This window comes from Anguilla anguilla, chromosome 5 (genome assembly GCF_013347855.1).
Source record: "Anguilla anguilla isolate fAngAng1 chromosome 5, fAngAng1.pri, whole genome shotgun sequence".
NCBI lineage: Eukaryota > Metazoa > Chordata > Actinopteri > Anguilliformes > Anguillidae > Anguilla > Anguilla anguilla.
Window position 1 is genome coordinate 59,837,739 of NC_049205.1, and position 24,775 is coordinate 59,862,513.

The following is a 24,775-nucleotide window of genomic DNA, read 5'->3' on the forward strand; positions in this document are numbered from 1 at the left end:
GCGTCACTAGGGTTGGTGACACCCGGTCCGGTGAACCGATGGTGTCACCTGATGTTGACGACGGGGGGGGGGGGGGGGCATCTGCTGTTGGACAGGGCCGGCCCTAGGATTTTTGGCCCTAAGCACATTTGGCCTAGCCAGGGGGGGGGGGGGGGGGTTGTCGGATTCCGTTGAGCATGGGCGGGGCGGCGGAGCTGTTGTGGTTGGATTATGTCGAGCGGGGGGGTGGGGGGGGGGGGGTTCGCTGGGTAAAAGCCTTCTTACATTACATTGTTTCCGTTTTAAATTTGTACCGCTAGTTATAGTTATAGGAGACGAATAACATAATTGTGGAAATAACGTTATTTACCTTAGATACATATTGGATTGTGTGGCCATCGTGTGGATGTTGGATGTTGTCAACCAGGGAGGGTGGGGGGGGGGGGGGGAGAAATTAGCTGTTTCAACTCGTCGCTACTGACATGGGAGGGCAATGTGACAAAACAAAGTTTTCTTTCTGATATGAAACAATTTCGCAGAACTGGTTTAGAATTAGAGCTGGAAAATGAGTAATATTGGGATTTGACCTTGCTTACTGAGAAAGTGCATTTATTTCCTAATTGTCTGAAAGCGAGCCAGAGAGATGAAAGCTTTATTCCTGGCATTAAACTATGTTGACAGTGAAAAAATGTTGACATGCGAAATCCAGGGATTACAGCTGTCCTGTCTTTTACATTTTTTTTTAAATGGAGCATGTTTATCAACCAAAGAATTAAAATTGTTCTGGAAAAAGCCCAGTGCTAGGTCAGAATCATAGATATCTACAGTGAAAGGTAAATCACTGTGATAACGATCATTCGGGAAGGCTTTTTCATTGAAATACCAAACAAAAAAAATTTCTTCACTAAAACTTGTGATCTAAATTTTTTAAAGATGTTCTTCAAGGGTGAAAGGTATTTATTTTGCTTCTGTTTAAAATGAATGGCTGTGGGCTGCTTTACCAGAACTTTGTTTCTGTCATTCCCTTTAAGCTGAAGAAGAGTTAACTGTCCAAGAATCCAGACGGAAAGGTGGAGCTTGAATGTGAATGTGGATCCAAGTATGTTTGTGTTTGTATGGGGGTGGGGGGTGGGGGGTGGACGGGCAGACGAAAGACTAGCCTATATATTGTAGGACACCAAGTACCAACGCCAGTAGAGCAGTAGTCATCATGCTGGGCTCCCTAATTCTCCTGTGGATAATCTTCATCCTCCTCTTCTTTCTCTTCAGAAATCAGAGGCCCAAAAACTTCCCCCCTGGACCTCCGCTCATCCCGTTATTCGGAAGCCTGCCTTACCTGGACCTTGTCAATCCTCTCAATGACCTCAGGACGGTATGTTTAAAAATCTAAACTCATGTGCACCCTTTTTTTTTTTTTTAGCACATCCTCTTAAAACTGATATTTGTAAAACTGTAAAATATGAAGTGTAATACTCATGTGCATGAGTAAATTATCTTGGTTTTTACTACAGATAAGGTGCATTTGTAATAGACAGCTGAAGCCTTTGTAGCTGTTTTAATTAATTTTTTGTTGTTGTTGTGTATCCAGGTCAGGGTGCCCTATGTGTACAAATTGTGAGACTACCTTGGTCTGCATGTCCTAATGGAGTAAATACACATGCTGCCGGTCATGGCATTATCTTAAACGTACTTTTGCAATCAATGGAGGAAATACTTCTCAGCCACCATAAATCTGTAGCACCTACCTGAGCGATCTTCACAGAGATGATACACTACATTCCCAAAAGTATGCGAACACCTGAACGTCACACCCATATGTAGCAGTTGAACATCTCATTCCAAATAAACATGGGCATTAATATGGAGTTGGACCCCCTTTTGCTATTGTAACAGCCTCCACTCTTCTGGGAAGGTTTTCCAGTAGATTTTAGAACATGGCTGTGAGGATTCGCTTCCATTCAGCCAGAAGGGCATTAGTGAGGTTGGGCATTGATCCTGGATGTAAGGCCTGGCTCGCAGTTGACATTCCAATTCCTCCCAAAGGTGTTTGATAGGGTAGAGATCATGTCTCTGTGAAGGCCAGTCAAGTTCCTTCCCATCATTTCTTTATGGTTTGTGCACGGGGGCATTGTCATGCTGAAACAGCATCCCCAAACTGTTGCCACTAAGTTGGAAGCGCACAATTCTCTAGCATGTCATAGTATGCTGTATCATTAAAATTTCCCTTCACTGAAACTAAGGGGCCCAAGACCAAACCATGAAAAACAGCTCCAGACCATTACGCCTCCTCCACCAAACATTACAGTTGGCAATATTCGGGCTAGTACAGTCGGCACCATGCATTCCACCAAACCCAGATTCGTACGTCAGACTGCCAGATGATTCATCACTCCAGAGAACGCATTTGCACTGCTCCAGGGTCCAAACGACTGTGCGCTTTACACCACTCCAGTCGACACTTGGCATTGCACATCTTAGGCTTGCGTACGGCTGCTTGGCCATGGAAACCCAATTCATGAAGCTTTTGACGAGCAGTTCTTGTGCTGATGTTGGTCCCCAGAGGTGGTTTGAAACTCTGTAGTAAGTGTTGCCACTGTGTCCGCTACACTGGGTGTCAAGTGTCAATGCAGCAAATGTGGGGAGGAAAAAAACTGAGAAATGCTTAGAAATAATGAATGTTCATGTCTCCAGTTTCACGTGACACTTCATTTCACTTCATTTCCATCTTCCATCGCAAACGTAAGCTGTCGGAGCGCTATGGGAAGATCTACAGTATCTACTTCGGGAGCCACAAAGCTGTGGTGCTGAATGGGATGCAGGCGATCAAGGAAGGGCTGGTCACTCACTCAGCGGAAAATTCTGGAAGACCTACAGGCTTTATGATAAACGATATAACAGAGGGGAAAGGTAAAAACACCTAACTTTACATCCTATGACATGATACCACACTCTCCACCACTTCCTGACTCCTACTAGGCAGCTCTGGAGCATCAAGCCTTTAACTTTTTTTTTTTTTTTGTATTTTTGAGAAGGCAGGCTTGAAAAAAAAATTATTACAAAGGTGCCATGCATTATCGATGCTGATTTAAATCAAAAATACACAAATCGCTTTCTTGAAGCCACGGACGAACAGGAGCAACTGCCTGCAGCTCGTTTGGCTCAGAGATAGATTTATATGCTATAAAAAGACTTGCACAAAGTTAAGACTTGCATGTTTGCTCCTCCTTTCCTATATACTACTAAACGGATGCCATATTTACAGTTAGTCTATTATTATATTGCCACAATTTCATAGACATTTAGCATATTACTAGAAAGTATGAAGTATGGCAGTTCACAGTCGCTCATTTCACAGTACTAATGTTACTTCTACCAGTCCAAGTAACTATGTTAGGTGGAGTAACTTGCCATGAGTGGGTGGGGTTGAAGAAGGAGGAGGAGACTTATTTGATTGTAAACACAGGTTAAGAAATCCTACATAGTATGCCTTTAATGGGAAAGTCCCAACTTGACTGTCCCCACTGTAATGTTGCAAAATGTCTGGCATCACCTGAGATACTTTGATAAAACTGCTAAAATTTTAAGCTAAAATTGTCTGTGGTATCACTCAATAGGTATTACCATTGTTTGTACTTATTGAATGACATAAGAACACTGCCCCTAGTGGCTTGGATGATAAATGATAAATTTCATCCTTTAGGCATCGCCCTGAATTACGGGCCAGTGTGGAAGATGCACCGGCGATTTGCCCTAATGACTCTGCGGAACTTTGGCATGGGAAAACATTCTATGGAGGCCAGGATTCTGAGAGAGACTTCCTACCTCACCTCATATCTGGAAAAGAATGCTGGTAGCAATAAGACTTCAATAGTCACTTTAAACTTGTATTAATTGTTGTATTATATAAATTTAAATAGAACATCCCCTAAATGGGTGAGGATTGGCCACATATAGCATCTGCATGAAGGGGTTAAATAGTTAATTTACAGAATAAAGTTGGTTTTATTTATGAATGTGATGAAAGGAAGGGCACTGATCTCTGCTTTACTGACATTTCTGGAAGGCAAAATAGACCCCCAGATCCTTTTCCACAAAGCCACATCCAACATCATTTGCTCCGTCCTCTATGGGACTAGATACGACTACGAGGACAAGTTTCTAGAGCTAATCGTCTGCTGCATCACTCGGAACAACAAGATCTTCAACAGTTGTTGGACCATGGTAAGAAGACCTACTACGCAGACCAAACACGGCTTAACAGTCCTGCCAGAAAAGTAAGATAAAGTGAATCTGCCTTGTTTTTATACCATGTTTTATTTTTTCAATAATCTACTTAATTACACGGTGACATTAGCACAAAACATTTAAGGGCTATTTTAATCTCCACGCAGCAATAAGTGAAAACAATCACTACAAACCCTCAAAAAATAAGACTAAGAGAAAGTCCCCAGAGGCCACTTCGCTCTGTGGTGCTTCCGGGTGGATGCTACCTTCATCACATTTTTAACAAAGATTTTCAGTGACAGGCCAGTTTCTCATGTTCTGTAAGTACAAGTAAAATTAAACACAGCACCTTTATCTGCCCAAACTGCAGATCTATGATTCATTACCCCTGCTGAGGTTCCTGCCCCTGCCCTGCCTGAAGGCCTATGAGAACTACAAAATCCTAAAAGAAGCTGCAGCAGCTCAGGTGTCCCAACACAAGAAGTCCTGGGTGCAGGGAAAGCCCCGGGACCTTGTTGACTGCTACCTTGATGAAATTGAAAAGGTACAATATCTGTTTAACCGTCATGCCCTCTGGCCTCAGTCCAAACTCAAATCCTTATCAGCCCAGCGCCACCAAGGGCTGATCTATAATAGACTGCTTTATCGCTGATTTAAAAGAACTGGAAAACTAGGGCACGCATTTCAGTGGATGTGGGTGGACACTAGTCTTTGATCTTCTGAATTGATGGAAAACACAATGGCGTGTTCAAAATAATGAAAACACGCCATCGGAATGAAATAATGATGGGTTCATATTTATCAACGGATCTCTCTCCTTGTTGTCTTGATTGCTGTCTCTGCCAGAGGAAAGACGATGGCTTCTCCTTCAATGAAAGCCAGCTGTTAATTGTTCTGCTGGACCTCCAGATGGCTGGAACAGACACCACTGCCAACACACTCCTCACAGCCTTTCTGTACCTCATGACTCACCCAGATGTTCAGGGTGAGTTCTCAGTTGTGTTTCTATGGTTACCTGTGCCTGAGACTGAAATGCGCACAGCTGCAGCAGCCTTTAAGGTGGAGATGTCTCCCAGCTCAGTGACGTGTGCCATCTCTGCCTGAGGTCTCCAGAGAGGTGTCAGAAGGAGATCGACGAGGTGCTTGGGGAGAAGGAGCAGGCCTCTTTCGAGGACAGACTCATGATGCCCTACACACAGGCCATGATCCATGAGGTTCAACGAGTTGCCGATACAGTGCCACTCAGCATCTTCCACACTGCCACCGAAGACACACGGGTGATGGGCTACGATATCCCCAAGGTGAGGCCACAAAGCATCCTTTACAAGACAGGATGGAAAAGAGGCACAGCAAAGGCCCAGAGAAAAAACTGATCTCAGAAAAGTATTGTCAGCAAAGTGGTGCACTTTTCCTTGTCTTTCTCCATCCCTCCGTCTTTATATTTCCTTCTCTCTCTGTTTTGATTTTAGGGCACCCTCATTATCCCCAACCTCACCTCTGTGCTGAGTGAGGAAACCCAGTGGAAGTTTCCTCACGACTTCAACCCCTCTAACTTCCTAAACGATGAGGGAGAATTTGTGAAGCCAGAGGCCTTCATCCCCTTCTCTGCAGGTAAGACTGGGACACGCTACAGTCCATTTGGTTTATATTGTCATTCTGTGCAATTAAAATCTCTGTAGTTCTTTGTATTCTGAATGTAAATATGACTAGGGAAACCAGCTTACATGTATCAAGGCCAGTTTCCTCACATGCAATTCAGTCATTCCCCACTTTGAGAGACTTTTCTCCCATCCTTCATCTTTTCGTTCGCAAATCAGCAACAGCATGCTGCATGTAATTCTGCTGACGTTGTATTACAGAGGTAATAGCTTCTAATACACTTCTTACATGCCTTTTTAAAAACGCAAGCCATTTAGGATTGTTTTCAGCTTCATCACGTTGAATATTTAAGCTCCAAAATGCCTCCGTCAAATCTCGAATGACGTCTGTCCACCGCTAAATTCCGTTTCTTACGGCAACAGAGAGTTTCCCCCTCGCTGTTTATTTCAGATAGTGACTCCTTTTGTGCAGCATACCAGGAGGGGGCCTGGTCGACATGATTTTGTATCTGACATTCAATCCATGCCAACCAATTGCTTTAATGACGGTCACAATTGATCAGTAATTGGATAAACAGTAAGGGAACGGTGACAATGTAATGCCTACAGTCACTACACTGTTGTCCCTGGATATTACAGTATGTGTGTGTGTGTGTGTGTATGTGTGTGTGTGTGTTGTAGGGCCTCGGTTGTGTCCTGGAGAGGGTCTCACACGCATGGAGCTCTTCCTGATTCTGGTGACGCTGCTACGCCGCTTCGAGTTCATCTGGCCTAAGGACGCCGGGGTGCCAGACTACACCCTCACTTTTGGATTTACCCAGACACCCAAACCCTTCAGAATGGATGTCAGACTGAGGGCAAACTAGTGAAATGGAACAATGTAATGTTTCTGAACAAATCATTTGGATAGCTACTATAAACAGCAAATTTCTAATTAGGACTGACAGCATGTTGTAGTGATTATGGAACTAATTTGCTCTGATTCAAATAATAGTGTACACAATGAGCAGAACAGAAGTGTATGAAAGGCTTCTCCTAAGCTTATGAAAGGGGCCCCCCATGGTTAAATTTTAGGTCTGATTCCACATACTATTATATTATATTTCAACATAAATGTCTGCTTCACATGCCAATGATATCTTTAATGTCCACTACTGATATTCACTGTTGCTCAACAATCATGATACATTTCTATGCCATTATGGCCACACTTGCCACTATTATGACTGCTGCTGCATGCTAATGAATCTTTTTTTTTGTTTTAGTTTTTTACTTGTTTGTTAATTTATCCTTTGTTTTCTTTGTTTCTGTGTTACGTTCGCACTAACAAAATGAAAACAATATATTCATTTTTAAAATTCCATTCAAATTCTGTCCACACTACTGTTTATACTAGTGACTGAAAGACTGAGAATGTTCAGGGTTTACAATCAGTACTTGATTAAAATCAGATACAACTACTCAATACTGTATAAAATGGTACAATAGATCTATCTTTCTATCAGGAGTCTAAAACACTGGTGAGCAATGCCGTTAGTATTATTGTTCCTCCTCTTAAAATATCACAGTTGACATCCTGAACTCACACTTGCTGTTATCATTTACTCTTCCAAAGGTTACAGCAGAAATTGGGAACCTGTGTTTTCACAAATGCTCCATGATCAGACCAACTTACACAAAACTGTTTAGAGGAACTAGATTAGAGGAACTGGCATCATTGTCTGATTTAAAAAAAAACTCTTTTAGTAAGTTCCATTTGTGTGTATTTTCTGTCTTGCCGTCTTTTTGTATCGTGATTGGCAGATATACAAGCTGAAGAGTAATGATCTGGTACATGGTTTCCAGGTCTGTAAAAAAAAAAAAAAGTTGATCAAACTTGAGATATCTCCAGGTTAAATAAAGGCATTAAAACATTTTAAGATAACAATTACAAGGATTCTTTTTTTTTTTTTAATGCTGCCTCATGATTATTGTCTATAATTTTTTGTATGCGTTTTATTTTATATGTGCAACAAACAACATAAATCCACAGTCTGACTGTACAACAGAAAGCATACCTGTATATAAGAATGTTGCAGTACATCAAACAACACCCAAACGTAAGCATGTTTTAAAAATAAGAGAATGAGGCAGATGGAAATTTTTTTTGGAAGTTGAAATTTTCAGCATAATAGAAATACAGAATGGGACTGAGAGTACCTTTGTATGGAGATAAAGGTTTAAGGTAAAATCAACATCCAAACAAACAACTCGAAGTAGCAAAATGGGCTTTGCACAGGTGCACATGCAAAAGTACCTAAAGCAGAAGCATTCAGCGCCAAACCAAGGTAAGTACATGGCATAATCATTCAAATATTTAATCTAAATACGCGAGTCGTCCGGACTGAAATGCCCGTATGTAGCAGTGTCCTTAGCCATGCAGTCAGCAACAACACCAAGCACCTGAAAGTTCAGCGGCACTGCTGACAGAGCTGCTCTCTGCATATTGCCTACAGTGTTTATCTGGAACAAACTGAAAAACGGGGCATTTTAGGAGGAAGATAACCTATGCATCGGGAGGCTTGCTTTATTTGTATCGCTACATTATTCAGGTCAATTGAGGACCCAGTTCTTATAGGCTAAGATGACTTGGGGAACCAATGTGCTGAGGAAACAACAGGTACTGTGTAATTGCTTTTAGAATTACATGAAAGGGTGTCATGCCCAAGTGTCCCCATATTCACCACTGAGAAGCCAGCTGGTAATCACACACAAACTATCTGGGTTTTCTGAAAATCATACGCTAAAAATGAAATATTTAAAACCACCCCCCCAGAAAGTGAAATACCACTTTAAGATCAACTATTGGATTCCAGCCACATTCAATAAACTAAAAGAGTAAATAATTGATAAGAGTTGGAATTACTTTATTATACAGTGGTGCAAAGACCAACAGAGCAGAAGTGACCATGCTGGGCTCTGTGATTCTCCTATGGATCGGCTTTGGCCTCCTCTTCCTCCTCTTCAGAACTAGGAGGCCCAAAAACTTCCCCCCTGGACCTCGGCCAGTCCCAATATTTGGAAACCTGCTGCAGCTGAACATGGCCAATCCTCTCAACGATCTCAGAAAGGTACAGTGAAAACTAAAATCATGAATAAGTACAGCTTTCTTTAAAACCACTCAAAACTAGAACATGTGCCAAAAGTTATATTAAACGTGCCATATGCATAGACGACATCGTTCAAATTTATTATTTTTACTATTCATTGAAGTGACAAAGGTTAACCTACCGCTGGTGTGTTATTGTCCAACCATTGCAGTCTCATTGATCTCTACTTTGAAAATTGGGGATTGATGAATCTAGGACTTTTTGTACACTAATTGTAAGTCACGTTGGATAAGAGCTTAATGCCTAAAATGTAAATGTAATGTAAAATGTATTAGTTTCATATAACAATAAGGCTGCGACTCATATGCAGTTACCATCAGAAAGGTGAGACCCATCTCCAGGTGCAAGCTCACCCAGATTCTAACAGTATTGAGTAATCTGTCGTGTGGAAAATACTCACTGGAAGAGTTCACACACTTCAGACACAGCGTTCGTAGCAAAGTCCAAGTACCAATAGGCTACAACTAGGAAGAAAACATGGGTGGAAATCTATTGAAAAAATAATTAATGCCTATGTCGCTGTCTTGAGCCCCACATCATAGGCTGATTCATTTAATTTCCATCTTCCATTACAAATGTAAGCTGTCGGAGCGCTATGGGAAGGTCTACAGCATCTATATTGGGAGCATGCCAGCTGTGGTGCTCAATGGTCTGCAGGCAATGAAGGAAGCACTGGTCACTCAGTCTGTGGAGTTTGCTGGACGACCTGAAGACCTTATGGTAAATCACCTATCAGAGAGCAAAGGTAAAAGTGAAACCGTACAAATTTCAAAATAATGCCACACTCTTCACAACTTCTTGTCAAACTTGGCAATTAAGTCTCATGACTTAAGATTTGATAATCAAGAGAATATTGTCAATAGGAAAGAATTTAATTAAAAGTGCGGTATGTATTATCCACAGTGACTTGAATCAGAGAAATAAATTACATTCTCACAGAAGTAGATATCCAGGTGTTGGTGTCTGTTTTAAAAAAAAAAATTATTTAACCTTCATTTACCTTGGGTAGGTTCGCTGAGCACGGATGCTCTTTTGCAGCAACGCCCTGCTTCACATTCATACACATTCACACCTGGGAGCTGCCCAATACAACCGCAATCCTCTACTGTTGGCCACTGAGCAGCTCCACTGGAGGGAGAGAACATTATTTTAGCCAATTAAATCAGTGGTTGATTAGGTGGCAAGTTTTTTGCGAGAGCCTGATTTCTTTTTTCTTTTTACAGATAAAAGCTATAGAAAGAAATGCAGCCATTAGGCACTAGGAATGAAATGGTGTTATAAACAAAAACAGAGAAATCTGTTGACAGCTCATGTGAATGACCTCAACAATAATAATATACAAAGCTAAAATGGTTTGAGATTATAACAATGGTAGAAGTAAATGACTTGACTACAAAAATGTAAGAAGGATAATAAGTATTCTCGCCAAATTTCTGGTATCACTCAATATTTACAAACATTGTTCTAAGAATGCTGCCCCTGGTGGCCAGGATGACCAACAACAAATTTGAATCTCAGGGATTGTCTTGACTAACGGGGCTATGTGGAAGGAGCACCGGAGATTCGCCCTAACAACCCTACGGAACTTTGGCCTGGGGAAACGATCCATGGAGGAGAGGATTCTGGGAGAGATTTCCTACATAGCCTCGCATTTGGAAAATAATGCAGGTACCACTTAATAGCAAAAAAAACTTGTTTAAACATCAGTTTCTCTGTAGACCTGAGTTCATCAGTGTGCCCTGTTTTTAAATAGTAAACATTAACCACAATCTAACAATTTAGTAATGGTAAGGGAAGGTCACTCATCTCTGCTTTGCTGACACTTCTGGTAGGTAAAGCTATCGACTCACAGATCCTGTTCCACACGGCCTCATTCAACATCATCTGCACTGTCCTGTTTGGGACTCGATACAAACATGAAGATGAGTTTCTCCAGAGCACCATCCGCCGCATCACGGAAATCACAAAGATTCTCAATGGCCCCTGGTCTATGGTAAGTACACCAAAATTCAGTCCAAACAGTAGACTGAGAGTTGTAGAAAACTCTTTTTGATGGGAGTTGTGCTAATGAAAGTCAAGGAAGCCATTATGAGGTTGAGAAATAAGAAAACACTGCCAGAAATACAGGTCAAATCTTAGGTTTACCAAAATCAACAATTTGGGATGTCATTAAGAAGAAAGAACTGGTGAGCTCAGTAATCTCAAAGGGCATGATAGGTTGAGGAAGACTTCTACCAACGAATTCTCACCATAATAAAAAAAAACCTAATATATATATATATATATATATATATATATATATATATCCTTTATTTAACCAGGTAAAAGTCTCATTGAGATTAAAATATCTTTTCCCAGTCCAAATAGCAGTCCCACAGATCAAAAACACTCTTCAGAAGGCAGGCCTAGATGTGCCAGTGCCTACTGTCTGAAGAAGACTTCACAAACATAACTACAGAGACTACAATACAAGATGCAAACCACTAGTTAGCCACAAAAACAGAATTGTCAGGTTACAGTTTGCTCGGATGCACCTCAAAGAGCCCGCAGAGTTCTGGAAAACGTTTTGTTGATACCAAGACTCACTTGTATCAGAGTGGCAAGAGCAAAATGTGAAAGTCAAAAGGAATTGCCTAACACCCAAAGCACCCCGCCTCCCCTCATCTGAGAAACATGTTGGTGGTTGGTGTTATGGTTTGGGGATGTATGGCTGCCACAGATACTGACTCACTCGTCTTCATTGATGATGTAGCCTAATTGCTGATAGCAGCAACAGAATGAATTCAGAAGGGTACAGAAGCATCTTATCTGCTCAAGTTAAAGCAAATGACTCCAAACTCATTGGACTATGCAAGACCTGGGTCAAATACGTATTTGTTGTGGGTTCAAATACTTTTCTACACTTTTCTGATCTTGTCAGGTGTATTGGAACCAATGAAATACTCTCAAAAAGTGTAATCCCCGCCTTGTGGTAATATTGGCAGGCTCGATTACACCAGGCAAGATCAATAGAGCACAGAAAAGTATTTGAATCTAAAACAAATACGTATTTGACGTAGGTCTGGACCATGCTTCATCCTACAGCAAGACAATGATGCCAAACATACTGCAAATTAAAGCCACTAAAGCAACAATGGAGATTACAAAACCAAAAACTTGAAATTTCTTGACTGGATAAATCATTCACTTGATCTGAATCGAACTGAACAAGTGTTTTATATATAAACATATATTAAATGTATATAAAGTTAGACCTAAACACAAATCCTGTAACTTTCCACATTGCAGATTTATGAAATGTTGCCCGTGCTGAGGCACCTCCCCCTGCCCTTCCAGAAGGCCTTTCAGAACGTGAACATGGTCAGAAAGTCACTGGCAGACCAGGTATCCCAACACAAGGAGTCTTGGGTACCAGGAGAGCCACGGGATCTAACAGACTGCTACCTTGATGAAATGGACAAGGTACCACAGCACATGTTTATCCACTATGTTCTTAGCCATCCACATGCATATACCCCAGTCTAAACTCAAATGATTGTTAGCGTATGCAGTAACCAAGGATTCTTCAACATTGGAGCAGGCATCAGTAAATCCAGGATGTGACATTCCATTTTATCACATTGTAACCTGTTCAAAATAATGAAACTGATGATGGGTTGATATTTACCAATAGATCTCCCATCTTGCTGTCTTCATTACTGTTGCCATCAGAGAGGGGACGATGGCTCTTCCTTCAATGAAAAACAGCAAATCATTTATCTGCTGGACCTCCTCTTTGCTGGAACAGACACCACTGCCAACACACTCCTCACAGCCTTTCTGTACCTCATGACTCACCCAGATGTTCAGGGTGAGTTCTCAGTTGTGTTTCTACTGAACTGCATGTGCATGTACTGAACTGCGCAGCAGCCTTTAAGGTGGAGAACGATGTCGCCCAGCTCAGTGACGTATGCCGTCTCTGCCTGTGTTCTCCAGAGAGGTGTCAGAAGGAGATCGATGAGGTGCTTGGGGAGAAGGAGCAGGCCTCTTATGAGGACAGACACAAGATGCCCTACACACAGGCCATGATCCACGAGGCTCAGCGAGTCGCAGACACGGTGCCGCTCAGCGTCTTCCACACCACCACCAAAGACACACGACTGATGGGCTACCATATACCCAAGGTGAGGCCACAAAGTATCCTTTACTGGACAGGAAATAAAAGCACAGAACTCCCCCTGAGTCCAACAGTACTACTGTCAGCAACTACTGAATTTCCTCTTACTATTTCATTTTCATTCCCTCCTTTTTATGTCTCCTTCTCCCTCATCCCTCCATTTTGTCTTTTCTGTCTGTTCCGGTTTCAGGGAACCGTCATCATTCCCAACCTGTCCTCTGTGCTGAGTGAGGAAAGCCAGTGGAAGTTTCCAAAGGAATTCAACCCCTCCAACTTCCTAAACGATCAAGGAGAGTTTGTGAAGCCAGAAGCCTTCATGCCCTTCTCGACAGGTAAGAATCAGACGCTTCCTTTACAGTGATTTTTTATTTATTTTTATTGGAATAACTAGTGGAATGCTAGTTAATTGTGCTGTAAATGTAATATCTGATCAGGGCCAGTTGTAACTAATTGGGGAGGGTAGGCAGTGGTGGAACCTATCACTAATGGGCTGACGGGGGGGGGCGGTCTGGAGACAAGAACAATAGCATGGAAAAAGCTCTGAATATGATCCATAAAATGGCAGGGTTCCATGGCACAGCAAGTTTGAGAACACGGCCCCCTACCTCTCCTTCAGAACAGTGAAGGAACTGCCTTTGGGAATTGTAATGTTGGAACTTCATACGCGTTTTGGTTTTGATAGTTTGGTATGATACAGTGTGTGTGTGTGTGTTTCAGGGTCTCGGGTGTGTCTGGGAGAGGGTCTCGCTCGCATGGAGCTCTTCCTGATTCTTGTGACACTGCTACGCCGCTTCAAGTTTGTCTGGCCTGAAGACGGGGGGGTGCCTGACTACACCCTCATTTATGGTCTCACTCAAACACCCAAACCCTACAGACTGGGTGTCAGACTAAGAGACAGTTAAGATTTTACATTAGGCACCGGTGGGGTTGGGCCTCACCAGCAGATGGCGCTGTAGTGCACAATGCATGGAAATGCATATCTAATAAATCAAATAGCGAAATAGTGCAAAAACTTGTTCAATGAAGTAAACTCATAAAAAAGTCACAATTATAAGGGTGCTGCTTGGAGCCATTTCCCTTGGAAAACACAGCTTATTGTGCGTGTGTACATCCAGAGCTGCATTGACAGCAGGCTATCTTTTGTTGCGTGTGATGGGGCCAGTAGCTTTTCAGCCACATAGAGCTGTTGTGTGAACAAGCAAATTAACTCCTTGCATAAATACCCAGTTCGAAAATTCATGTTTAGCTTGGCGGGCAAGCCATTGTAAATGAAAGGACTGCTGAAGTGGAGATTTTGCCTGGCAACTTGTGGTTAAACACGTAATTTAAAAAATGTAATGCCAGCATTTTGCCTTGAAATTAAATGTCTGGGTCCACATAGGCTCATGGTTTGTTATTTAGGCCGTGTCTTTTGTGCTACATTGTCTGTATACATCACTGACTCTTTGTATGTGTTGTTTGTGTGTGAGAGTGTGTGTTTCTGTGTGTGTGTGTGTGTGTGTGTGTGTGTGTTTGTGGGTATGGGATTAAGAACAGTACAGAATAGGACTCAGATGACCTAGGTATGGAGAAAAAAGTTTAAGGTAAAGTCAACAGCACCCAACCAACCACATAAAGTAGCACAATGTGTTCTGAGCAACCTCACTGCTTGAATAAAAATATCAAGGCAAGACAATAATGGAATTTTTCTTGTTACCCCCACAAAAACCCTCCACATGCTCAAAAATGATAAAAAATCCCCAAATGAACCTTGCTGGGACAAGCGGGAGTTTACTAAGGGCCCAGTCCAGCCTCCGTCACATCCCACAGCTGAAATGCCCCTGTCTGGCCCTACAGCCCGTACATGAAATAAGCAGGTCAAGGTGACTCCTCTTTAAATAAATACGCACATGTAGCGGTGTCCTGAGCCGTGCAGTCAGCAACGTACCAAGCACCTGAAAGTTCAGGGGCACTGCTGACAGAGCTGCTCTCTGCATATTGCCTGTTGTGTTAATCGGGAACAAACTGAAAACAAAATGGGCATTTTTTATTTTTATTTATTTTTTGCCATTTTTCTCTCATTTTCTCCCCAATTTAGTCGTTATACCAATTCCGTGTGTGAATCATGGTCCTGGTTGATGCGATATCCTCTGTTGGTCTGGGGAGGGTACATGTGGAGTCGCCAGCCACTTCGTTTCATCTGACAGCGAGGAGTTTCACTGGGAGAGTGTAACATGTGCGGAGGTTCACGCTGTTTCCCCCAGATCCCCTCCCTGCTGAACAGGCAGTAGGAGTCGCCAATGCAACGATCAGGACTCATACCCTCACTGGCTTCCCACCTGTGAACACTGCCAATTGTGTTTGTAAGAACGTCTGGCCAAGCCGGAATTACCGCTGCCGGGGATTGAACCCGGGTCTCTGCAGGGCAGTCCCAACCTAGGATCACTCTTATTACTAACATCCTTCCACTTTATTCCTGGACGGAGTGTAGCACAGTGGGTAAGGAACTGGGCTTGTAACCAAAAGGTCGCAGGTTTGAATCCCGGGTAGGACACCGCCATTGTACCCTTAAGCAAGGTACTTAACCGGAATTGCTTCAGTATATATATCCAGCTGTATAAATGGATGCTATGTGAAAGTTGTGTAAGTCGCTCTGGATAAGGGCGTCTGCTAAATGCCTGTAACGTAATAATATTCCTATAGCACTTTCATGACACACATGTACCTCCTGTACCACTTTCATTTTACATGTAGGCTACCTCCATCCAGCACTTATTTTGAACTTGTATTGTTATCTTGATGTTGTAGCTTGTTGTCATGCCTCCTAGTTTGACTTAACATTACTCTCTGACATAGCTTATGCTTACTGTGTGAACTGCGTGTTCATGGCCGTGAATAACTGTTACAGAATGAGTACTGTACCTTATCGGACGTGCGTTTTGTAGTTGTTCCAATGACCTTCGATATGTACTTACTGTACCTTGAATAAAAGAGTCTGCCAAAGAAGCGTAATGTAATGAGAGTCCACCCCACGTTCCAAGTGTCCCTGTTGAAACCTGTGGTTACCAGCCCTCTGGTCCCCCCTGCTTCCTTCGAATGTCATCCTGGCCAAGCCTTCCATTAACCACACCATCCCACATTTGACAATATAAGCTCTGACCGGGCCAGTGTTCTGGCCTCCCTCACCGCCACCACCAAAAGACCCTCTTCCTACAGGAATAAGGGGGGCTGCATTGTAAATACACAGCCCTCCCGTGCAGGCACAGGGGACACTGCGAGACCGCTGACAGCAGAAAAGAGACGTTTGGTGTGCTCTTCTTATCAACTCTTATCGACCTCGGTGTACAGTGCATTTTGACGCTGTGTGGGTCAAAGACGATGGCCCCCTCTTACTCTGATTTTTATAATCCCCGATAACCCTGCAATTTATAGCCTCTTACACATACATCGATACCCCACCTTGGAACATACATACCCACATAATCACCTCCAAGACACAATCTCATCCCTCTCATCACGTGTTAGCACATTACAGGCATTTTTTTTTGTTTTTAGTTAGTACACCGGCCCTGTCTGACCAGCAATAATAAATGCATTTCCTTACAACAATGTATACAGATTCTGCAATGTGCTGGGATCAAGATTCTTGTCAGTTGTTGCCGTCAGATGTTTCATGGCCCCTGTCAAGTTTTGATGCCCAGCACTCCTTCCCCCATTATGGCAACATCAGTGACAGCAGGTGCTCAACAGAGACTCAGACCTCAAGGTACAACATACTGTACCAAAACAAACTTTGAAGAAATGAAAATGGTACCCGTGTTATAGTAATGCAATATGGGCATGCTGTTTACGAAATTTATACATAACAAATTTTTCTTAAAGGAAAAAAGCATGCTTTCTTTCCACGATGAAATAAATGTAGTGAGTAAATGCACCTGCCAATCAATGCGTTTCATTTATAGGCTCTATCTAGCAGACTTTAACTGCCCGTTTACTTTTTTTTTTTTTTTTTTTTTTTTTTTTTTACTTCAAACTACAGTGCTTTTTACTGTTGCTGCAGTTGCGCACGTTATTTCAATTATTTCCCACTGGTGCACATGAGATCCATTTATCAATTTCATAAATTAACATAAAGCACTTCCACTTTTTCCAGTTCAGCAAATTTGGCATTATTGCTCTCTGATTTCTGCCAGTATTTTCTGTGACCAACACCCAGCTTTACTGATCAGTAATCTGCAGTAGTTTTCAGGGTCTATGTATTTCACCCCATTTCAACAGAGTCATTGTCCAGCACTCCATCCCCAATTCCGGTACCATCAGTGACAGCAGGTGACTCAGCAAATCACAATCCCCCAGTGGGTGTGGGTTCATGTCCCCGGCCTCCCCCACCCCCCCCCCCCCTCCCCAATATTCAAAAGTGACACTAGCCTTGTTCAGTAAACTAAAAAGAGTAAATCATTGAAACAACTCCACCTCTGATGTTTCCTATTTTTTTCCTATTTATACGGTGGTGCAAAGACCAACAGAGCAGTAGTGACCATGCTGGGCTCTGTGATTCTCCTATGGATCAGCTTCAGCCTCCTCTTCCTCCTCTTCAGAAATAGGAGGCCAAAAAACTTCCCTCCTGGACCTTGGCCCATCCCAATATTTGGAAACCTGCTGCAGCTAAACCTGGTCAATCCTCTCAAAGATCTCAGAAAGGTACCGTAAAAACTAAAATCATGATTAAGTGCAGCTTTTTGTACACTCAGTCAAAACCTTAACATGAGACTAAAAATGCGATATTGAATGTACCATATCTATAGTATTCTAGTGACAAAGGTTTACCTACCACCGGCGTGTTATTTCCCAACGATTGCAGTCTCATTAGTTGCTATTTTGAATATTTGTGAATCTAGGCCTTTTTGTGCACTAATTGTAAGTTGCTCAGGATAAGAGCATCAATGTAATGCCTACACTGTAAATGTCATGTAAACTGCATTAGTTTCACATAAGGCTACCATTCATAAGCATCAGAAATCATCAGAAAGGTGAGATCTCCTTGTGCACGCTCACCAAAACTCTAACAGTACTGAGTAATCTGTTGTGTGGAAAATACTCACTGGAAGAGTTCACACACTTCAGGCACAGTGTACCTTGCACAAGGTGTAAGTACCGACACAATAATAACCTTAGAGGTACAACTAGAAAGAAAAGCCAGATGGAAATGTATTAATACTCATTATTGTGAATACATTATTCACAATAATTAATCCCTATGTCGCTGTCTCAAGCCCCACATGACAGGCTAATTCATGCCATTTCCATCTTCCATTACAAATGCAAGCTGTCGGAACGCTATGGGAAGGTCTACAGTATCTATATCGGGAGCACGCCAGCTGTGGTGCTCAACAGTCTGCAGGCAATGAAGGAAGCACTGGTCACTCAATCTGTGGAGTTTGCTGGACGACCCCAAGACCTTATGGTAAATCACCTAACAGAGAGCAAAGGTAAAAGTAAGACATTACATTGTTCAAAATAATACCACACTCTTCACAACTTCCTTTCAACTTCTTATTCGAAAAGAATCTCATTAAAAAGGTGGAATGTATTATCCACAGTGACTTGAATCAGAAAAACAAATTATTATCCTAAAGTAGTAGGCCTACATATCCAGGTGTTTAAATATGCAAGCTAAAGAAAGAAACACAGCCATTAGGCACAAGTATTTAAATGATGTTCCCATTTAATTAAATGGCATTCTAACCAGAAACAGATAGACCTAAATATGTGTAAAGCTCATGAGAAGAGTGATACAAGCATTCTTGCCCAATTTCTCATATCACTCAATATTTATTGACATTGTTTTAAGAATGCTGCCCCCAGTGGCCAGGATGACCAATATAAAATTTGAATCCCTTAGGGGTTGTATTGACTAATGGGCCTATGTGGAAGGAGCACCGGAGATTCGCACTAACAACCCTACGGAACTTTGGCCTGGGGAAACGATCCATGGAGGAGAGGATTCTGGGAGAGACTTCCTACATAGCCTCACATTTGGAAAATAATGCAGGTAGCACTTAATGGCAAAAAAAAAAAACTCATTTAAACATCAGTTTCCTTTGGGACATTTAGAGTGCTCTCCGAGTTCACCCATGTGCCATGTTTTTAAATAGGAAATATTAACCATAAACGAACAATTTAGTAATGCGATGGGAAGGTCACTCATCTCTGCTTTGCTGACATTTCTGGAAGGTAAAGCTATAGACTCGCAGATCCTGTTCCACAAGGCCTCATTCAACATCATCTGCACTATATTGTTTGGGACTCGATTCAAACATGAAGATGAGTTTCTACAGCAAAACATCAGCCATATCACAGAAGTTGCAAAGATCATCAATGGCCCCTGGAGTATGGTAAGTACACCAAAAAAATACCCAAACAGCTGTCCGACAGATTAAAAAACACTCTTTAGGAGGCAGGCCTAGATATGTCAGTGCTTACTGTAACCAGGATGGCCTGGTTACATTTTGCTAAGAAACACCAAAAAGAGCCCACAGAATGCTGGAAGAGCAAGAGCTAAATGTGGAAGTCAAAGGGAACTCCCTAAGATCCAAAGCACACACCCCCCCAATCTGAGGAACATGGTGGTGGCAGGTGTTACAGTTTGGAGATGTATAGCTATCGCAGATATTGGCTCACTTGTCTTCGTTGATGATGTAACTGCTGGTAGCAGCAAAATAATTAATTCTGAAGGGTACAGAAGCATGCAACCACAATTCATCCTATGGCAAGACAACAATGCCAAACATACTGCTAATGCAACAGCAGAGATTTCAAGGCCAAAAACCAGAAAATCCTTGACTTGCTAAGTCATTTGCCCAATCGAAATTAAATGTATCAAGTGTTTCATATATGTAAACATAGATTTATTAGCTGTACAAAAAGTTAGACCTAAACGCAAATACTGTAACTTTCCACATTGCAGATTTATGAAATGTTGCCCCTGCTGAGGCACCTCCCCCTGCCCTTCCAGAAGGCCTTTCAGAACATGAACATGATCAGAAAGTCACTGGCAGACCAGGTATCCCAACACAAAGAGTCTTGGGTACCAGGAGAGCCACGAGATCAAACGGACTGCTACCTTGATGAAATGGACAAGGTACCACAGTACATGTTTATCCACCATGCTCTTTGCCGTCCACATGCACATACCCCACAGTCCACCATGCTCTTTGCCGTCCACATGCATATACCCCACAGTCCACCATGCTCTTTGCCGTCCACATGCATATACCCCAAATGCTTGTTAGCTTATGCGGTAAACAAGGAGTCTTCAACATTGGAGCAGCCATCAGTAAATCCAGGATGTGACATTCAGTTTTATCACATTGTAACCTGTTCAAAATAACGAAACTCAGTGATGATAGGTTGATATTTACCAATAGATCGCTCTTCATGCTGTCTTCATCACTGTCCCTTTCAGAGAGGAGATGATGGTTCCTCCTTCAGTGAAAAACAGCTGGTCAGCTATCTGCTGGACCTTCTCTTTGCTGGAACAGACACTAGCTCCAACACACTGCTCACGGCCTTTCTATACCTCATGACTCACCCAGATGTTCAGGGTGAGTTCTCAGTTGTGCTTCTATGGTTACCTGTGCATGAGGCTGAAAGCAACGCAGCAGCCTTTAAGGTGGAGAACGATGTCTCCCAGCTCAGTGACGTATGCCGTCTCTGACTGTGGTCTCCAGAGAGGTGTCAGAAGGAGATTGACGAAGTGCTTGGGGAGAAGGAGCAGGCCTCTTATGAGGACAGACACAAGATGCCCTACACACAGGCCATGATCCACGAGGCTCAGCGAGTCGCAGACACGGTGCCGCTCAGCGTCTTCCACACCACCACCAAAGACACACGGCTGATGGGCTACGATATCCCCATGGTGAGGCTACATAGTATCCTTGACTGAACAGGATGGTAATAGAAGTGCAGAACAGCCCCTGAGTCCAACAGTACTACTGTCAGCAACTACTAAATTTCCTCTATTTAAGTTTTCTCTCTCTCCTTTCCATATCTCCGTCTGTGTCTCCTTCTCCCTCATCCCTCCATCTTGTCATCCCTGCCTGTTCCTGGTTCAGGGAACTGTCATCATTCCCAACCTGTCCTCTGTGCTGAGTGAGGAAAGCCAGTGGAAGTTTCCAAAGGAATTCAACCCCTCCAACTTTCTAAATGATCAAGGAGAGTTTGTGAAGCCAGAAGCCTTCATGCCCTTCTCGACGGGTAAGAATCAGACACTTCCTGTACAGCAATTTTGTTTTGGCTAGTTAAAGTGGAATAACTAGTGGAATAGTAGTTGCTTGTGCAGTAAATGTAATATGACCATTTTGGTGGCCCTAAACCGGGGGTAACCAGTCAGGGAAGGTAGGCAATGGAAAAACCAATCACGAATGGGCCGGCCGGGAGTTTGGGCAGCGGGCGATGTGGTGGAGAGGGAGATTTGGGGTGGGGTGGGGCTGGGCGATGTGGTGGTGGTTGCAGTCGGGGGACATGAACAATAGCATGGAAAAAGCTATTTGCACTACGTGAATATTGTACAATTAAAATGTCGCCCAAAAAACGGAACATAGCCTACATTTAACAGGGCCCATAATGGAGATTAAATACACGTAAACGCCACTTATCCACCTTTTTAAAACATGGCAGTGTTTACTCACCTATTTTCCATTTAACCGCATTGATAAACCATTCACATTGTTGCAGTTTTCTACAAAGTCATACTGACGCTTTATGCTTCTAGGTATTCAACATCATTTAACGTTATTGTACAAGAGCAACATGGGAGGGTAACTGGGAATGATAAATACAGATTGTGTGGGAATTATTCTCGTGCTTTCTTTAATCAATTTGCTTTTTTTCTTAAATTCGTTTTCTTATCACAGGTAGGCTACAAACGGTATTTCAATATTTTGTCCAACCAAAACGTTCTGTTCACAACACAAATCACCTTCCAGTACAAACACATATTTGCAATGTATGTAAATGGAAACTGGAAACTTAATTCAATACATACATTTCTGTGTTATTTCGCATTACACCATGTTCACCAATTTAACAAAAAATACAGCAGTATAACAACTTAGCTAGCAATACATATTCAACTCATACAATTGCAGTTCAATACTAGCTTCAATTCTCAATAACTCAGTACATGGAACGTTTTTTTTTTTTTACATGGGAGTCACAATTTCGACATAACTAAATGCATAAAACCATAGTAGTTAAATGCTGGTTAGCTATTGTAGCTACCATTCTTCATAACTGAATACACGGCTTCTAACACGAGTCGCCATTTTACAACTAAACGCACACGTTTTAAACATGGGGGTGGCCGTGTTAATTCGAAAAGATTGTCACTCCCCTTGCCCTCATATCTTTCAAATCAAGGAGTAAAATACAATATCGGTTGTACGATTTGCATGAATGAGAAAAACCTCGCTGCCGTATCCACAACAAGGAATGTTCCAGCAGCTAGTTTGGTTTAACTCCGTTTAGCTAGCTAGCTACCGTTTTAGCTCCAAATAGAAAACGATCTCAACATGAACATAACTACATTATTTTACTTGCACCGAAGAGTTTCTCTATTTCCTATACCGTGTTATAAGTTACTCCAATTAACTTTATAGCACATTTAAAGAGTTAAAATAGTTTTACATACCTGGGAATGATAATGGTGCTTTTCAATTCACTTTCTTTGGCCCCACACAAGGACAATAGTTTATTTATCACTGTTGGTACAGAGTGCCATCTACAGGATGTAACTATTATGACATGTTAGCTGTCAACTCCCGTAATTATTAAGAGTAGGCTAACTTTTAAAATGGTCACAGATCACACACTTTTTAATGCACAGAAAAACTCTTCCAAAAAAAAAAAAAAAAGTCACTCAAGTACAGCAGACTAGGCTGTAATACAGTTACACACAATAAAACAAATGAACTTCATAAAAATGGCCAAAAGAAATTTCTCCCAGAACACCCCCCCACGCCCCTGCGTTCTCCATGGTAAAGTAATAGCCTAGCCGTGTCCACCAAGGTGGAAAATGACTAGGCCCAGAGTTTACCCACTTTTAAAAAAAAATTTTAACCACAACAGCACTGCCTGAAAAAGTGGCAATAAACAGATAATTGCGGCAATAAACGACCGCTTAGAGCGTTTATGCCAGCAGCCAGCTCTGAATATGATCCATAAAATGGCAGGGTTCCATGGCACAGCAAGTTTGAGAACACGGCCCCCTACCTCTCCTCCAGGACAGTGAAGGAACTGCCTTTGGGAATTGTAATGTTGGAACTTCATACACGTTTTGGTTTTGATAGTTAGGTATGATACAGTGTGTGTGTGTGTGTGTTTCAGGGTCTCGGGTGTGTCTGGGAGAGGGTCTCGCTCGCATGGAGCTCTTCCTGATTCTTGTGACACTGCTACGCCGCTTCAACTTTGTCTGGCCTGAAGACGGAGGGCTGCCTGACTACACCCTCATTTTTGGTCTCACTCAAACACCCAAACCCTACAGACTGGGTGTCAGACTAAGAGGCAGTTGAGATTTTACATTAGGCACCTGCATGGAAATTCATGATGCATGAAAATGCATATCCCTAATTAATCAAATTGCAAAGTAGTGCAAAAATCAGCTTGGTCAATGAAGTAAACTTATGAAACAGTCACAATTATAAGGGTGTTGCTTGGAGTCATTTTCCTTGGAAAACACAGCTTAGTGTGCGTGTATACTTCCGCAGCTGCATTGACAGCAGGCTATCCCTTGTTGTGTGTGAGGGGGTCTGCAGTGTTCCAGCCACACGGAGCTGTTGTGTGAACTGCATAAGTGTGGGCAAACTAACTCCTCCCGCACAGGCCCAGTTGGAAAATTAATGTTTAGCGTTGGGTGCAAGCCATTGTAAATGAAAGGACTACTGAAGTGGAGATTTTGCCTAGCAACATGTCATTAAACACGTAATTTAAAAAAAATGTAATGCCAGCATTTTACCGTCGGAGGAAAAACTTGAAATTAAACATCTGGGTCCACATAGGCTCATGTAGGCTTTGTCTTTAGTGCTGCATTGTCTGAATCCATCACTGACTGTGTGTGTGTGTACAAGTGTGATTTCGTGAGTGTACATTGTGTATCCAGTACATAGTACATACACCTTGGTGCTACGTAGTATACTTGTGCTTCGGAGCCCTAGTCCCGGCTACCTTCCCTTGGGCCCTGGTGTCAAAGGTCAGGGATTTGTTTTTAACTTGTGAGAAACTCAATTTGTTATGGCTACAGATGTCATGGGCTCGGGGACACAGTTCCTACATCTCAGAGATTCAGACGTCCTGTGACACGATACCTTGTGCCAATCTCAGAGGTCAAGACTTGGGCTCCACATGTGACAGATTCCAGACGGTTCCAATACTTGTTGCAGCCTGTGGCTGCACTCTCAGAGGACTGAAGACTTGGATCACACTGCTGTAGGACACCGATCATTAGAATTTGCCTCAAGTGCGCGAGCCTGAATTTCTAGGCCATGCATCCGACCCTGTACTCAGAGGTTGAATGACTTGGATTCTACTGTTTAAAACTCTGAAGTCTGAAACTGGTTACTTGCTACTCAGATGTCTCTTATGAATGACTTGGTTCTAGTATTGAAACTCTGAGGTCTCTTCTATCTTGTACC

General features: G+C 42.4%; 2 protein-coding genes and 1 long non-coding RNA gene across 4 annotated transcripts; 2 read left to right on the forward strand and 1 right to left on the reverse strand.

Annotated features, from left to right (window-relative positions):
• Positions 1-1,134: 1,134 nt before the first annotated feature.
• Positions 1,135-14,487, forward strand: LOC118228195. The gene is made up of 18 exons (XM_035419533.1): positions 1,135-1,351; positions 2,724-2,886; positions 3,680-3,829; positions 4,043-4,200; positions 4,574-4,747; positions 5,050-5,188; positions 5,317-5,504; positions 5,673-5,814; positions 6,483-6,666; positions 8,719-8,911; positions 9,533-9,695; positions 10,469-10,618; positions 10,783-10,943; positions 12,239-12,412; positions 12,662-12,800; positions 12,926-13,113; positions 13,297-13,438; positions 13,824-14,487. Exons 1-18 carry the CDS (start codon positions 1,190-1,192, stop codon positions 14,006-14,008), a joined length of 2,955 nt encoding a protein of 984 aa, XP_035275424.1. The 5' UTR covers positions 1,135-1,189; the 3' UTR covers positions 14,009-14,487.
• Positions 14,488-17,609: 3,122 nt separating this feature from the next.
• On the forward strand, positions 17,610-24,142 carry LOC118226842 (cytochrome P450 2F2-like). 2 transcript variants are annotated; one of them, XM_035416800.1, is made up of 9 exons: positions 17,610-17,786; positions 18,412-18,574; positions 18,988-19,137; positions 19,320-19,480; positions 20,053-20,226; positions 20,551-20,689; positions 20,816-21,003; positions 21,200-21,341; positions 23,472-24,142. In XM_035416800.1, the coding sequence occupies exons 1-9, from the start codon at positions 17,625-17,627 to the stop codon at positions 23,654-23,656; spliced, it is 1,464 nt and encodes a 487-aa protein (XP_035272691.1). In that variant the 5' UTR covers positions 17,610-17,624; the 3' UTR covers positions 23,657-24,142. The 2 variants fall into 2 exon arrangements, with proteins under 2 accessions (XP_035272691.1, XP_035272692.1); XM_035416801.1 differs by having other exon boundaries at positions 23,458-23,661.
• Positions 18,476-22,933, reverse strand: LOC118226849. Its single transcript, XR_004765107.1, has 3 exons — positions 22,777-22,933; positions 20,507-20,570; positions 18,476-18,558 (listed from the first exon to the last, which is right to left on the reverse strand). It is a non-coding gene; the product is annotated as an uncharacterized LOC118226849 (long non-coding RNA).
• Positions 24,143-24,775: the final 633 nt, after the last annotated feature.